Source organism: Protopterus annectens, chromosome 6.part0 (genome assembly GCF_019279795.1).
Source record: "Protopterus annectens isolate FY-2018-M chromosome 6.part0, PAN1.0, whole genome shotgun sequence".
Lineage (NCBI taxonomy): Eukaryota > Metazoa > Chordata > Ceratodontiformes > Protopteridae > Protopterus > Protopterus annectens.
The window spans coordinates 524026445-524043300 of record NC_056737.1 but is presented as its reverse complement, the minus strand read 5'-3'; the positions used below and the strand labels follow the sequence as shown (position 1 = coordinate 524043300).

The 16856-nt window shown below is 41.6% G+C and overlaps 1 protein-coding gene across 1 annotated transcript in view; it reads right to left on the bottom strand.

Moving 5' to 3' along the window:
- Window positions 1-16856, bottom strand: part of LOC122803868 (putative N-acetylated-alpha-linked acidic dipeptidase) — an 812772-nt gene that overhangs the window by 489428 nt on the left and 306488 nt on the right. Inside the window, 1 exon segment of the mRNA XM_044073548.1 lies at window positions 9601-9686. Within this exon segment, the coding sequence (XP_043929483.1) occupies window positions 9601-9686 (86 nt within the window).

Genomic DNA, 16856 nt, shown 5'->3' with positions numbered 1-16856 from the left:
CAGTATGACATCAACCTTACTGTCATCTACATCTGTACTGCTGACATCAATTATTTGATTAAGGTTAATGGCCTTCCAGACCAGACTCAGCAGGGTAGTAGTGCAGTACTTCCCATTATCAGTGGTGTCTCCCCCTTTGTAGGTTGTGATACCTGTTGGTGTGCACCATTCAGTGTGTACACAGCATGACATGGAGCTATGTTTTACATGATGTGTACTTGGTGAGCATCTTGTTACACATATGTGTATGATACAACCTGTGATGTAGACAGGTCCCATGCAGCCTGAGTGCAGCTTGTACCTGCATAGTTGTGGGGACAGGGGCCCTGTGGTGTACATGGATATATGCTTGTGTACCTGTTGGGGGGGCATGTGTTTATGTTATCCAAGACCCTATCTGGATTGCTTATTCATGCTCAGAACTTGTTCAGAACTTGTAAGCATTACGTAAGCTAATAATTACTATAGCACTCAATCTTTCTCATTACCTAGAGGTAAACAGGTTTTGTACATACTTTTCTCACTTGCTTAAAGTAAAATAGCTCTTGTACTCACTTTCCTCACTTATCTAGGGGAAAGTAGTTCTATATTCAGGCATGTCCAAGAGTCAACTGCCAGTGTTCTCACCTGTCTATCTGATGAATCTGGCCATCTTGAGGCAATGTACACATTGCCTCATGTACACAGACAAGCCTCTCCGCCTAACACTCAACACTACAACCTGTGAAAGTTGCACTCATCTAGCCAAACTGGTGGTAAAGCTCTCTCCAACCAATCCTGACCCTGACAGTCATGTAGAGAAGGTAAACATTCGCACCACACCACACTCATCACATAGTCTCACTGAATCTACCCCATCATTAACTGGGAAAACTACTCGTGTACCAACTCATTAGCTCAACGCTTTCTGAAATTCATAAACACTAAACCATGAGTGACCGGTGCTCCACACGTGAAGTCAACTCCTCGTTGGTCCGATCCAACCATGAGCTGAACACCGTTGATATCCACATCCCACCCCACCACCCATTAAGGGAACCACAGTATAATATGTCTACAAAGCCAACTTCATGCTTCTTAAGACAGATGTGGTGAACGTCATGACACCCATGTAGATGGACAATACTGTTACAACTGCTGAATCCTACACAAATCACTCTATAAGCACTTACACGAGTGCATGGATTGTGCTATCCCAAACAGAACCAAGACGCTATACTCGTAATTAAGGAAACCAATCTGGTGGTCCCCTACCATAAACAAACTGTACTACAGGAGGAAAACACTGTTGCAAGTGAGAGTACAATCCCATGAGTGAAGGAGCTCCCTGGTCAGCCTCAGTAAGAAGGTGAGATCCCTTATAAGATCCTCCAAAGCTATCTACAAAAACAAAACTGCTACTAATTCCAAAAACAACCATAAAGCATTCTATAGCTATGTCACATATCTCAATGTCAACAACCAGATCTGCTCTGAGCTACAGCACAAAGGTACGAACATTACAGAAACAACTGATATTGGCAACATCCTGGCAGATAGGTTCAGTGCTACTTTTCCCCCCTCCCTCTCAAAGCTGCATGCTCTAAAGCCAATATCACAGCATCCATGGGACCGGACAACATCCCAGGCTGCGTTTTACACAAACTTCAGAATGTACTGGCTCTCCACCTATGCACCATGTTCAATAATAGCCTCGCATCGGGCTTAGTGCCCCCTGAATGGCACACAGCAACAGTTATCCTACTCCACAAAGGTGGCACCACAATGGACCACGGGACCTATTACCCTATAGGCCTGACTAGCCTGGTCTGCAAGGCTATGGAGCACATCATGGATCTCAGTCAGAGACATTGGGTACCGCCAAACCTTTGACCCCTCCCAGTTTGGCATTGTTAAGGGCAGACCATGCCTCCTAAACCTGGTGGAATCTTAGAGACAGTTACCAAGGCATTAGATGAGGGTAAGGAGGTACACACAGCCTACCTAGATCTCTCATAGGCTTTCAACACCATTCCTCCTTCTGGTATTATCAACATACCCATCCACCTGAACATTAACCCCTACATCATGTGATGGTTTGCAAAGCGGCTCATGGACAGAACCCACACAGTGGGAGTTGCATACCCTAGGTCCGACTGTATAGCAGTTACAAGTGGCAGGTGAGGAATATTTCTATTCAAAGCCCTTATATAGCATCCCTTGTGGGGACGCAGGGCTCAGTCCTAGGACCCCTCATGTTCAGTATATAATTCTCTGACATACAGACAAGCTCAGGAGGGCTTTGGCTGAAAAGGTTTGCAGATGACTGCAAACTAGGGGACATAATTGTTTCCCCAGCTGTTACAGACACCCTCTGGAAGGGTTGCACTGAGACAGATACCTGGTGTCAATATCATGGCATCAAGCTGAATGCCTAATAGTACATAGTCATCCCCTTTGGATATAACTAATTACTCATGGACTACCACATAGGTGCTAGTCCCCTACATACAGAAAAGGTAATAAGGGATCCGGGAACCCCAGTAGATAGAAATCTCTCCTTCGAAACCCATAATGACAAGGTGGTTAGAATATCCTTCTACATGGTCCCCCTAATCTCTAATGGGTTCGCATCCAGATCAAAGGAGGCCATTGTGACTCTCTACTCATGACTTATTAGACCCATTAAAGGATACAACACCCCATTTGGGATATACCTTACAAGACAACTGCAACAGCTTGGAAGACCACAACAGTACCACACCAAGAGGATTACTGATCTCAAACAGATGACCTATGCAGCCCAACCTAAGAAACTCCAGCTGTACTCTATTGCATACCGCATACTCACAGGTGATCTCTTCTTGACATACAAGGCCAATGTCCAACCCAATATTGCTGGATATGCTCCACCTAAACAGAGGCCCTTGAGAGCCACATGCTTTAGGGATATACACCTAACCACAACGATGACTAGGACGTGCTGGACGGATAGATTCCTGACCCAGACACTCTCCATTCTTTGGAACATGATTCCAATGTACATCAGGTAGGGCCACTCACTAGCTCTCTTCAAGGGAAACCTTGACGTGTGGATGGGAGACAGACATGTACCCCGGGGATCACTACAGTGGCTCTGCTGGACAGAGGCACAGGGAACTAATAGCTCTGCCGTTCAGAGGCACAGGGAACTAACCTACGGGGGGTGGCGAAAGCCAACACACTCTAGCTAGGCTTATAAATACCATTGGTAAGACAGCCTAGTACCTACCTTTGCACATATTACATGTCTTATGTGTATGGATAGTTAACTAGCTCTTCCATTTTACTTTGCTATCATGCTGATAATCTGTCGGGTGACTAAAAGACATATGTATCCTGTTATTGTGTATTGTAAATGCCAATAGACATAACTAATGTTTGCCTAACATAACAGTAATGCTATGTAACTTGTAATACATATCTGCCTACAATACTGTACATTACACAGTTACTGGCACAATATCCCACAGTGCAAATCATAATTGCACAGTGGCCCAACCTTCGACATGTTATTCTCAGTAATACACCCATACATATGGCTACCGTTACAATATAGCAACATATACTATCCCCTGTTATAGCACATACTTGTTAGACCAACCCTGCCATTGACAGCGGCTGGTGAGGAATATTTCTATTCAAAGCCCTTATATAGCATCCCTTGTGGTGTATGCGGTGTTTGTCTTGTGACCTACATCAGTACACACAAATACTACAAGCACTACCATGCTCAACAATACATCACTACAAGATAACTGTTTCCACTATATGAATTGTGTGCACTTTAAATACTACAGGAAAGGTACTAAATACACAGACATATTGACTGTTCTACATACCTTATTAGTAACCCGAGGTGTCGATAACTGTTGATTCAATCCTTTTCAGTTTGTGTTTCAATCTTCTTTGTAACGTTCTGCTGGTATATACGAATGGTTTGAATGTGTGATAACCCATCCTTTTCTAGTTAAATATCGGTAACATGTGGTATCCTGACCACCAATTGGTGTTCCAAAGTAGTTAATTAGATGCACATCAGCTGTGCAGCTACTCCATTAGCCGATACCATGGCAACAGTGGTGTATAACTGAGTACTCCTTTTGGGCATTGTCCGTTTGCTTTACTTTCAAGGAAGATGGCCTGGATGTGTTGTTTGTGATATATTTCAACAGCTATATGGAGACAGACAGAGATATATTAGCTTCATGACTCCCGTGGATTGTGTGTAATGGCTAGGCGATTTTGTTCTACATGTGAGTACAGCTGTTATATTTCAGAACATTGCTACTTATGCAGGGTTTGTTTGTACCTGATACTTCTGCAGATGTTTAAGTCTGGCAAGGATGTTTGGGAAGCTCAAGGCTGTATGGCTATGCATGAACTGTTATGTGGTTTACAGTGTGCTCACCAGACATCCTTGATTTGGTGTACAAGTGTAGCATACTGTGCTGTTACTCAGTAATTGCTAACACATCCCAGTGTACACACAACCCTCTGAAACGGGATTAGTGCAAACAAACCCTGTAACATCAGCAGCTGTTCCATTGTATAACAGCAACTATTTCACATAGGGCCATGTTAGTGTGTCTCTGACAAGGTATGCTAAGGCTTCTGCAGATGTCATACAGTGAGTAAATGATTTGTGATGTTATTACAGTTTGTATTGTAATTTGTTTGGGTGTGGGGGTGATGTTGGTGGGTATGCATAGCAGATGCAGGTGTGTAGGAACTGCTTTTATACATAATCAATATGTGCGTGAGGGTTCCTTCCCTATTTGAACACCTATCCTTTAATGGACTAATACTATGGTAATTGCAGGCTGATTCATTAAGGCACTATTATGTGGTATAGCATGCAGGTGATGTTAGTCCTTGAATCCCTTCGGAAATACATCAGAATGTAATAAAGTGTTGATACATGAAAGCTGTGTATTTATGTCATAGGTATTTACAGTCATTGTGGTTGTGTTGGTGACTGACCTTCTTTGGCTAGGGTTGCCACCTTTTCATATGGCCATAGTGGGAAATTTTCGGGACACACATCAGAATTTACAGGCCGACACAAACCCACGGTCAGTACATGGGATAGAACTTTCCTTTCTTGCCTAATTATAAGCTTATTCTTGTAGCAGTTTAGTTGCTTATCTTGTTTCTTGTAACGTAGGTATTTTAGATACAGAAAGAACTATTGTATGCAACTATTACATTACATATGGGACATAATTATGTCCTACAATCCCAGGACATTTGCCAAGTTTAATATATTTCATCAGGACACAACTGCCCAAAGAGGGACTGTCCCTCCCAAAGTGGGGACAGGTGGTAACACTATCATTGGCTCATGTTCATAGCACATAGGCATATACTCTCCATATCCTTTGTTCATAAAAGTTGGTAGTGGCGGAATGTTTGATTGCTATGGTCCATGTTATACACATATGTGAACACTTCAACCGCTGTATACGGGATACCTATGGAATCCCAAAACCACACAGTTCCGACGCACACAGTGCCGGGCCCAGACTCCCATACCCCACATTACCGACAACGACAGTAACTCGCTAAAGTAACATGAACATGGAAGACACACACGCACACACAAGCACACTGCTACCCACCACATCCAAACAAACCATCCCACACTATGTATGAGCAGGTGGCCAAGCCCCCCTACACCCCCCATGTAGGTGTCTGTGCCCCACACCCCCCCTACTTTAATATTCTACCTCCTAGATCATGCAAACAGATGCACAAAGCTAACCCACACCCACACATTACAGTCCCATAAGAACACACATCATACCCAGAACACATACTTAAACACACTACAGCCCTAAGAAACACACTTACACACAGTAACCTACCTCAACCGCAACACCAGAAGCACTGACTAACTGTCCCTTAACATCATGATTTTACACCTCGCGCATCTGGTGTTTCGGTACTGTGTTCTTTCAGACCTTAAGCCTTGGGATTACGCGCATCGGTATGTAAAGCAGTCGGTATGTGATAGGTATCCCATTTATATGTACCTCCATGGTTATGTAGATGTTGTTAACCTATCTATATATCTACATATATATATATATATGTATATCCCCATATATCGACATATCTCTCTCTCTCTCTCTCTCTATATATATATATATATATATATATATATGATGTATATATGATGTATATATATATATATATATATATATATATATATAAATATAAAACATACACCTTACATTGGGTACATGCCGGTTTACCCTATTTCAACACATTCCTACCTTTTGTGTTTTATCCTGTCAGTATACACGACTGCCATTGGTACATCTCAGGTAGCTTAGTGGTATGTTATTGTGAAGATTGTGTAAATGGCTGCATGTTCTAATCCTGGCAGTGATATATTACCTCTCAGAGCAGGCATTAGTAGTGCAAGGTTGATAAACACACATTTCAGCAGTTGTGTGTTCCACATGTTTATTATTCTGTGGAGAACTACCTATATATACAAGCTGTGTTTAAGGTATACTATGTAAATGCAAACATCTGAGAAGATTCCTGTCAGGGATACTCCCCATTATTTGGAACTACATCCCTGATTACATTATACAAAACCTCTCACTAACACTGCAGGGAATAGTGGATACACCCCAGGGACCCCCAGGGACCCCCAGGGATCCCACAATTGGCTCTGCTCCACAGAGGGACAGTTAGTTAATTGACGGGGTGGCGACAGCAGACACTTTTTGCCTATGCTTATGAGTGGCCTCGGCAGTTGGGCATGTACCTACCTATGTATCTATGAACCTCTACATACAGTATGGGCACATGCTGATAGCTTAATTTACTGTTCAGGTATTGACTTATCTTGTGCCAATGGCGGTTGTGTGTACAATAGTTGAGGGTTACCTATGTAGGATGCACACAGTAGACCACCTATACATGACAATTTACAGGTGGTCATGTGTGTATGTGCCATCCATGTTTGCTGTGTGTGCAGGTGGAGAAGGGTGTCAGTCAATGAGTACCTACACTGTCAGTGTGTGTGCTATACGTTCCCTCTTTGCCAAGGCATGGGCATACTGGGCAAGCCACACGTGCCTGGAGAGTACTGCAAGGCTCAACCAGATATGTCCAAGCAACGGAATTGTGATTTCAGCATCCCAAACATGCGCTCTATGATGATTCTGGTTTCTGCATGTGCCTTATTATGGCATTCTTGCATGGCTATGTGTGCATTTCTGATGGGAGTCATCATCCACGGTTCCAGTGCATAGCCAGCATCCCCCACCAGGTGGCCATATGGGATGTCCTCCCTGGCAAATACCTGATACAGCTGTGAGGCATGCCAGATGTGGGAGTCGTGATAGCTTCCATGGCTGCCAGCACACACATCCATGATAATGCCCTGGGCATTGCACATGACCTTGCAGTTGATGGAGGGGTATCTCTTGTAGTTTATGTAGTGCCTACCCTACTCACCAGGTGGTGACTTGATGTGTATTTTCGTGCAGTCTATTGCACCCAGTACCTCCGGGTAGTCTGCCACATGGTGGAAGAGACGCATATTGCTGGCCAACTCCTCCTGCATTCAGGGGAAGTATATGTCCTCATTGGTATGTGGTAACATAGCATCCAGGAACTGGTAGAGTACCCTGGATGCTGATGACTGTGAGATCCCCATGATATCCCCAGTTGGCCTTTGGAAGGTACCTGTGGCTAGTATTCTCAAGCTTAAACATACCTTCACGTCCACTGGGATGGGTTCCCCTCTGTTACTTCTGGCTCTGAGGCGTGGCTGGCACAGCTCAACAAGTTGCTGTATGATGTCCCGGTCTACCCTGTAATGCTCTACTATCTCCAGATCATGTAGTCCCTGGTAGGTTACCCTGGGTCTGAACACTCTTCTCCTCCTCCAGTGCCTGAGATGGTTGTCAGCATCATCCTCCACACCACCAACAGTCTCCAATACATGCTGGTGAATCAAAGCTATGGCGGCCCCTAACATGTACATAGTAAAAGTTCCTCGTCTGTATACACCAATGGTGCAGAGTGTCTGGGAATACACAAGTGTGTGGGTGGGGCTTCCACACCTTATACTATTGTGCAATGGATGATGCTGGTGTAATTGGGTGTGTTTTTGCTATTCCAGCTGCAGGTATCTAATTATTGGATTTACATTAGGTACTGCTATTGTGGGGCCTTTGGTGTTGAATTACGCTTGGCTGCCGTGATTCATCTATAGCCCTTTACTTCAATTTTCAACCTGATTCCCCTCCCATTGACAGGCATGCATCCAGCTGCCGGCTTTCTTGTTTTGTACTTTCACAACCCAGGATTGTGTTGGAAAATGTGTTATGTAGCTGATCTACTGCAAGTTTGCTTTGTTCTGCTGTGACAGTTCTCTTTTCTTTGCTGTATGGCACCTCCCCTTTCCTGTTCTGCAGATAGCTGCTAGCAGCCTTGTTAGCTGTTGTCTGTGGCCCACTGTGAGTTCCTAGGTGTTAATTACTCATTTGTACTCCATTTACCATGCTGCAGCATTTTCTTATTGTCTTCCCTTATCCTTCCTGTTTCAGCTGTGGTGCGTGCCGCGCACAGCCATTTACTGGGTTTCGTGTACGTTTTCATCCACGTTCACATGAACTTTTGGTTACCTTGTGTGCTCTCAGCTAAGCAAAGCTATGGCTACTTCCACACCCCTATCCTGCGGCTTTGCTTAGCAACAGGCAACCCGGATTAGCAATGATCCAATGTGCTTATAGCTGCGGTGGCGCACCCCTCTCTTGATGTCATGTTTACCTCCAGGCCACTCCTCGGTGTTGTAGTGCTACACCGTGTGGTACATCCTTACGCCAGCGGGGCGTTTGTGATTCAGTATTACTTGACTCAATTGCATGGCATTGACTACTAATTCCTAGTTACCACACGGAACACTGTCACAGACCCTTAGCAACCCTTGCGCCATGGTTGTGGTGTAGCATGCATATCATTGACTATTATGGGGATATCATGAATTGTGTTACATTGCAGTTTTATGACATCTTAATATATTTTCCTTGTGATCCCGTTTGTGCACAGATGCACTGCGGTTTTACTTTGCGTTAGCGTGGCCATGACATTAATTGTTATTTTTTATATGTTGTGCATGTTTTTTTATGCCATTGGCTATATATTTAGTCTTTGGCATATATTAACATTATAATATGTATGTTTGGTCCACTTTCATGGCTCCAATTTTATGTTTGACAAAATGTAAACCATTTTATTTTTTGGGTTTACATTTCTTCATGCTTATTCTACGCCTGCACCACTTCATGAATCGCTATATACCTTCATTTGCATGCTACACTACTGTGCATGGAGTAATTAGCATACATGTGCCAGGAGCTGTGCAGCTCTGGTGTACACTGGTAGTGCACGTGGAAACTGCTTGTACCTGAATCGCTCGGCGGCCATATTTGGCACTAGATCGCCGACGCTACTCCGGCTCCTGGCGCAAGTTTCATGAATCCCGGGGAATGTTGTTACATAGCTGTGCAAAATGAGTGTACTACTTTGAATGAAATTAAATGGATACTGAAATACCTGGTTCATACTGCCCTCGAATAAATCCAATGACATTTTTTGTTATTCTTCTTTCGTTGAATGTGCGAACATAAAGCTTCATTTTACTGAAAAACAGTTAAATAAAAGATTAGTAAAGGGAGAATACTGGTTTTAACTTATGAAAATATTACATGCATAATAAAAACATGGAAAGTATTCATTCCAATGCAGTGGACTGATTCAGGACTACTACTACACAATATTACTAATATTTCCTAAAAGGAAACAGCAAATGGTCAAGATAATCAGTTATTCCACTAAGAAATTTCAAATGTAGCAGTTGTCCCAGAGGTCAGAAACTAAAGAATATGTGAAAAAGATTGAGAGAAATTATTTTATCTAATTACTGACATACACAGTCTATATTATAACATGCTGTCTTATTTGCAGTGCTCTGCATGCACTCAGAAAGCATGGAAAAATGGTTTTCATTTTATACACGCTTTATCTTCATCTTCACTCTAATCCTGGAAATGAAACAAAAGTTGAATAAAAGAGAGTATTAATTCTTACCTGCTAATTACAGACAACTTCACCTTTCTTATTTTGGAGGCAGTGGTATTACAATACTTGCACAGAAAACATTTTTTTTCTAGGCTTAATTAAGATGCATTTACAACTGAGCCTGCAGAACTAATTTGATACAATGCATTATTAGTAATAAAGAGTGAATGTTATAAGCTGCAGACTACTAAATGTTAAAGTGTGGCAATGCTTCTGCAAAATAGTATCAAAGCGCTCAGTACATAAATGAGAAAGTGATATCATTACAAAGAAGTATATAAGTTTTTAATAACAGATCTAGGTATATATATATATATATATATATATATATATATATATATATATATTCCCTGGGATTAAAAAAAAATTTGCTACAGTGCCGTTCAAAGACAAAATACCAGGCAAACTACAGCAATGCTTCCCAAAGTTGAATAACAAAGTATTAGGTGAGAAGCTTCACGAGGCAGATAACCTAATGTGAAACTTCACTGGTGAAAATATTACAGTTCACATAATGACCAGCATTGCACGACACAGCTCATGTAACCCAAAGAGCTCTGCAGTGTGGATGTAGCATTCACCTGACAATGCACATTCACATGCACATCAATGTGCCCTTATAAGGACTGCACATCAAAATGCCTGCTAATTTATTGCCAAAAAATGTGTATAGGACAGTCAGAAATCTGAAATAGTAAGCAAATGAATACATCGAAGTACAAGAGGAAGAAGAGCAGACTAAGATGAAGGCAAGGAATCAAGGGTGTATTTTCTCTGTGGGAGTGATGCACATTTGTTTTCAAAAGCACTGCCAGTTCCTGCAGTCATTATAGGAGTCAGATGTGACTTGACAGCATTAAATGATGAATAGATATGTGCAGTGTATGTGCACTTTGAGACAGATCTATCTAGTTAGAGGTAGTGTGTCTCTTTGTCTGAAAAACATATAATCAGTGCATATCTCTATCTATCTTTATATAAAGATGAAATATATATATATATATATATATATATATATATATATATAGATATATATAGATAGATATATATATAGATAGATAGATATGTATGTATAGAAAGAGAGATGCTATATATACTTACACACACACACACACACACACACACACACACACACACACACACACATATATATATATATATATATATATATATATATATATATATTATTGATGAACACACATTTGGAAGCAAATAAGGCATAACATGCATCACAGAACATCTAGACTGTCAGACCTCCTGGTGGCTTAGCAGCCATCCTCCACACTTCTCAGCTCTGTAAGAGATTTTTTTTTTTTTTTTTACACAAACATATTAGAGAGAGACCCTATTCTAAACTTTTAACCTGCACGCCCCCCCCCCCCCAGTCTAAAACTGGTTGTGCTTAGAAATGCATAGAAGGTCAATATAGCTTGTTTGCAGTTATTATTTCTTTTATGTTGTTCACAATTAAAAATGAGAGGTGTGCACAGAAGGTTGATATAACTTGTGTGGGGGACTGAAAACAGTGTGATTATTATATTTTTAACTTTCTTAATAATCAAACTTAAGAGGTTTGCACAGAAAGTTGCAATATCTTGCTAGGGGCACTGCACTGCCTAGGAGCAAAAGGGTGGAATACATTACTGGAATTAGTTTTTCCACACTTTTTCAAAATAAACTATCATGTGCACACACATATAAATATATATATATATATATATATATATATATATATATATATATATATATATATACATATATATATATATACATATATATATATATATATATATATATATATATATATATATATATATATTATTAAATCACCGAATGCTTAAAAAAGCAAATGGTTATTGATCAACCCAATGTAAGTGAAAGCTTACAATTTCGAAGTGTCAGAACAGCGATTTTTTTCCAAGGGAAAAAAAATCGCTGTTCCAACAAAAAAAAAAAAAAAACGAAAATCAATTTCAAACATTACATTAAGTGGGGGGCGTTGCCCTCCACACCCCCCCCTACTTAAATATACCAACTCCGAGACCGCACTACAGTGCCGAAAATGGCAAAGTACCAAAGCGGCCAAGCAAATTCTTTCCCAGGGAAAGAATTCACTTAACAGCTGCTTCGATATTTTGCATTTTCAGCCCTTTCAGTTCGACCAAGACGCATTCGAAAGAATGCGTCTTCAGTCTTCTAATATAGACCCTATATTTATAGATAGATAGATAGTGCCTGAAAACTTAAAAGATCAAATTGCATGTGGGTGTGAATGACCTGAGATGCACCTCCCTGGACTACATGAAAAGAGACATGGAGGAGCTCTCAGATTATGTGGCCCAGGCAGGTATGACCCTAGCCCTGAACAGCATCCTACCATCACCCAGAATGATACTATAGTACAAGCAGAAAATGGTTGACTTCAACAATTGGCTAAGTTTCTGGTGTCATTCTAAGGGGATCCAGTATCTGTCTGCTTGGGATGACATGATTGACAGACCTCGATCCTTTGCCAGAGATGGCCTGCATCTGTCACCCCTGGGCTTCCAGGTACTGCCTAAGGCTCTTGCCACCCCTATAGTGCCTTTTTTAGGCAGTGTTCCAAAGACCAAATTACCACCTTAACAGCTATAAATAAATGCAGTCTGAGGGTCATGCTGCTCAACGCTAGAACTCTAAATCTCAAGATGCACTCCCTCAAAGCACTCCTCAAAATGAAGAACATCAGCATTTGTGCTGTAACGGAGACCTGGTTTAAAGCAGCAGAAAACACCTGTGCACTACCAGGCTATAAATCATTCCAAACCTTTCGGCCCCAAAACATGGACTGTAGCTCCAAAGGCGGTGGTGTCTCCATATTCATAAAGGATATGCACACCTCCAGACTAGTAGCCCAGCATAATGCATCTCAGATACTTCAGGTACAACTAACATTGGGTAAGATGGCGATCCAGGTCATAGCCTGCTATAGGTCCCCAACCATGTCCCTAGACTCTCACTCCACATTCCTAAGCACCCTGGAATCTATCAAGGTCCAACCCACCACTCTCATACTAGGAGACTTCAACTACCCCTCCATCAACTGGGAAAACTACTCAAGCACCAATACACTGGCCCAAAGCTTCCTGGAATTCATCAATTCCAATGCCCTGGACCAGCTCATTCTGACCCCCACTAGAGGAAGCAACATTCTTGACCTGGTTATTTCTAACATGGGCAACCATTGCTCTACACCACTAGTCAATCCCTCCCTAGTCAGATCCAACCATAAACTAATCACCATGGAAATCCACATCTCACCCACACCCCTTGCAAAAGTAACCACCTTGAAAAGCTGACTTTGAGCTCCTAAAAACAGAGGTTACTAACTTCATGGCACCCATGCCAATGGAAAATAGCTGCATGGCTGCCGAATCATACACCACGCACTGTATGAACATATACATAAATGCATGGAACTAGCCATACCCAACAGAAACAAGAAGCTCTCCTCCAAAAAAAGGAAGGCAATCTGGTGGTCCCGTGCCATTAATAAACTCTACAACAGAAGGAAGAAACTGTTGCAGAAAAAGGTGAAGTCCCAAGACTGGAAAAACTCCCTTATTAGCCTCAACAAAAAGTTGACATCCCTCATCAAATCCTCTAAACCCAGCTATGAAGGCAGAATTGCAGCAGACACTAAAAACAATCACAAAGCCTTCTATAGTTATATCAAGAACCTCCATGGCAATACCCAGATTTTCTCAGAGTTGCTGCACAATGGTACCTCCTATATTGCGCCAACATATATTACCAACATACTGGCTGACAGATTGAGTGCCAACTTTACCCCCCCCCCAAGGACCAATCACAATACCGGCAGAATGTCAGGCACCCAGCATTACTGCAGCACAGGTTAAAGCTGCATTGTCCAAGGCCAAGAATACAGCTTCCATGGGACCCAGTAATATCCCTGGCTGTGTTCTACATGAACTACAAAGCGAACTGGCACCATATCTGTATGCCCTGTGCAGTCATAGCCTCACCTCAGGCTTTGTCCCTACCAAATGGTGCACTGCTACAGTCATCCCTCTCCATAAAGGGGGAGCAACTACAGACCCTGGGAATTATTGCCCCATTAGCCTGACAAGTCTGATATGTAAAGCTATGGAGCGCATCATCATGGACCTGATTAACAAAGATATAGGAAATCTCCAAACTCTAGACTCTATGCAATTTGGCTTTGTGAAAGGGAGATCATGCCTGCTCAACCTGGTTGACTTCTTTGAGTCAGTCACCAGAGCTGTGGATGAAGGTAAGGCAGTGCATACAGCCTACCTCAATCTGGCCAAGGTCTTTGATACCATTCTTCACTCGGGAATTATTAATAAACTCATTAAACTAGGCATCAACCCCTATATCACTAGGTGGGTTGCGAATTGGCTCACAGATAGAACACACAGTGTAAAAGCAGTAGACTCCAAGTCAGACTGCCGGCCAGTTATGAGTGGAGTCCCACAGGGATTGGTCCTGGGTCCTCTCCTGTTCGTCATCTACATCTCAAAAGTCCAGGCCAACACAAAGGGACTCTGGCTGACCAAGTTCGCAGATGACTGCAAGCTGGGAACCATTATTAACTCCCCAAGTGATTCAGACATCCTACAGAAAGGCTTCACTGAGACCAATGACTGGTGTCGAAACCAAGGACTTAAGCTTAATGCCAAAAAATGTGTCATCATCCCCTTTGGTAAAAACTCGGTTCCCACTAATTACTACATTGATGGGAGCCCACTGAACACTGAAGGCATTATAAGAGATCTGGTGACGGAGGTTGACAGCAATCTCTCTTTCGACCATCACATTGCCACTGTGGTCTGAAAGTCCTTCTATGTGGCACATCTCATTACCAAGGGTTTTGCATCCAGGAAGAAAGAGGTCATCATCTCCCTCTACTCTTCCCTCATTAGACCAATCATTGAGTATAATGCCCCATTTGGCATGTACCTCACTAGACACATGCAACAGCTGGAGAGGCCACAGAAGTACCTCACGAAGAGGATTCTAGGCATTAAACACATGTCCTACATGGACACTCTCAAAAGACTCCAGCTATTTTCTGTCTCATATCACCTACTTAGAGGAGATCTTTGCCTGAATTACAAAGCCATGTTTGACCCAGCTCTGTTACAAATGCTACATCTAAAGAAATCCCACTCCCTCTGCACCACATCCTTCAGAGACCTCAACCTCATTACCACAATCAACAGAACATGCTGGAGGGACAGGTTCATAACCCAGAGACTGCCCAAGCTCTGGAATAGACTTCTCATACATGTCAAGCAAAGCACCTCACTGTCCCTCTTCAAGAGAAATCCTGATGAGTGAATGGGTAATAGAAAGTTCACCTTGGGGATCACTCCAGTGGCTCTACTTGATAGAGGCACTGGAAACTAACGTCGGGCGGCACAATGCCAGGGCACTTCTATGGGCTAGGCTTGTAAAGGCTCCAGGGCCATTAGCCTAGTACACACCTATGAATCTATGAACCTATGAATGTAATGGTTTAATGGCAAGTATTTTAGTAGTGTGATATTACTTTAAGAGTTTGCATGTACGTCAGTATGGTGGACATTACTTTAGAATGTCTTGGGTTCATTTCAGACGTCTATGATGATATAATTTTTATGAAAGTAAGCAAGTACTAATTATTAAAGGGTATATTTATGGTTTGAAATGGAGCATACAATAGGACAAATATTGGTATTGGAAATAAAATCATTTAGAGAAAAGTAAAGGGAGTGTTGTTAGTTCATCTGTAATAATTGTTAAAAGTTAAAAGAACCATGAGTGAAAGCTATTACTATACTTTTAAATGTGTAACATTAATGTTTTTTTTTACTGGGTTGAAAGTCTGTTTTTCTTTTTAACATATTCAGCTTTGTATTAGTGTACTGACTGGCAGGATTCATAGTAGCAAGTCTTGCCTAAACCTTGCCCACCATTTACTGATTATTGAAAGTAAATTAATTTTCATGCTGATGGCAGCATGAATATTCATTGCCTATTCCTAATTTACCCTGTATATCAATGTAGTTCAATCTCAGAGTTGGTGTATTTAATTTTGGTGGGTGGGGGGGTGCAGGGTGGTTCCCCCCCCCCAGGCAAAAACTAAAGAATAAATTATTATGTATCTGTTTTATTTTATGTTATATGCTTTTACTATGTTGCTCAGAGCATGCTGGGAAGTACTATAGTGATAAAAAGCCAAGTACGTTTTCTTAATGTTGGTATGTTTGTTTAAATATACAGTGTAGTAGAAAACAAAAGTAACTGTGATTTAAGTTTGAAAGGTGTTTAGTTTTTGTGAGATGTTTCTTGGTTTAGGGTAGGAATGTAACGTTCATTTTACATTTTTCAATATTTTGGTACTCGATCTTTTAAATTTTCAATGTACTAAAACTTTCAGGTTTTTTGTCACAATCTTGTGTTGTTCAATCAAATGGTAATACAGGATTTAAAAGGAGACCCAGATATTTAAAAAAATATATATATATTTCTCGAATTACTGAAATTCCGAATTTCAGTAACCCGAGACTATAAAGTTGAACCATTCATAAAACCTAAACCCACAATCCCGAATCACACAATCACAAACATACATACACCATACACCACATAACGCACACACCATTCCACCCACAGCACACAAACCACACAACCCTACACTACAGATAAGAAGGGGGACAAGCCCC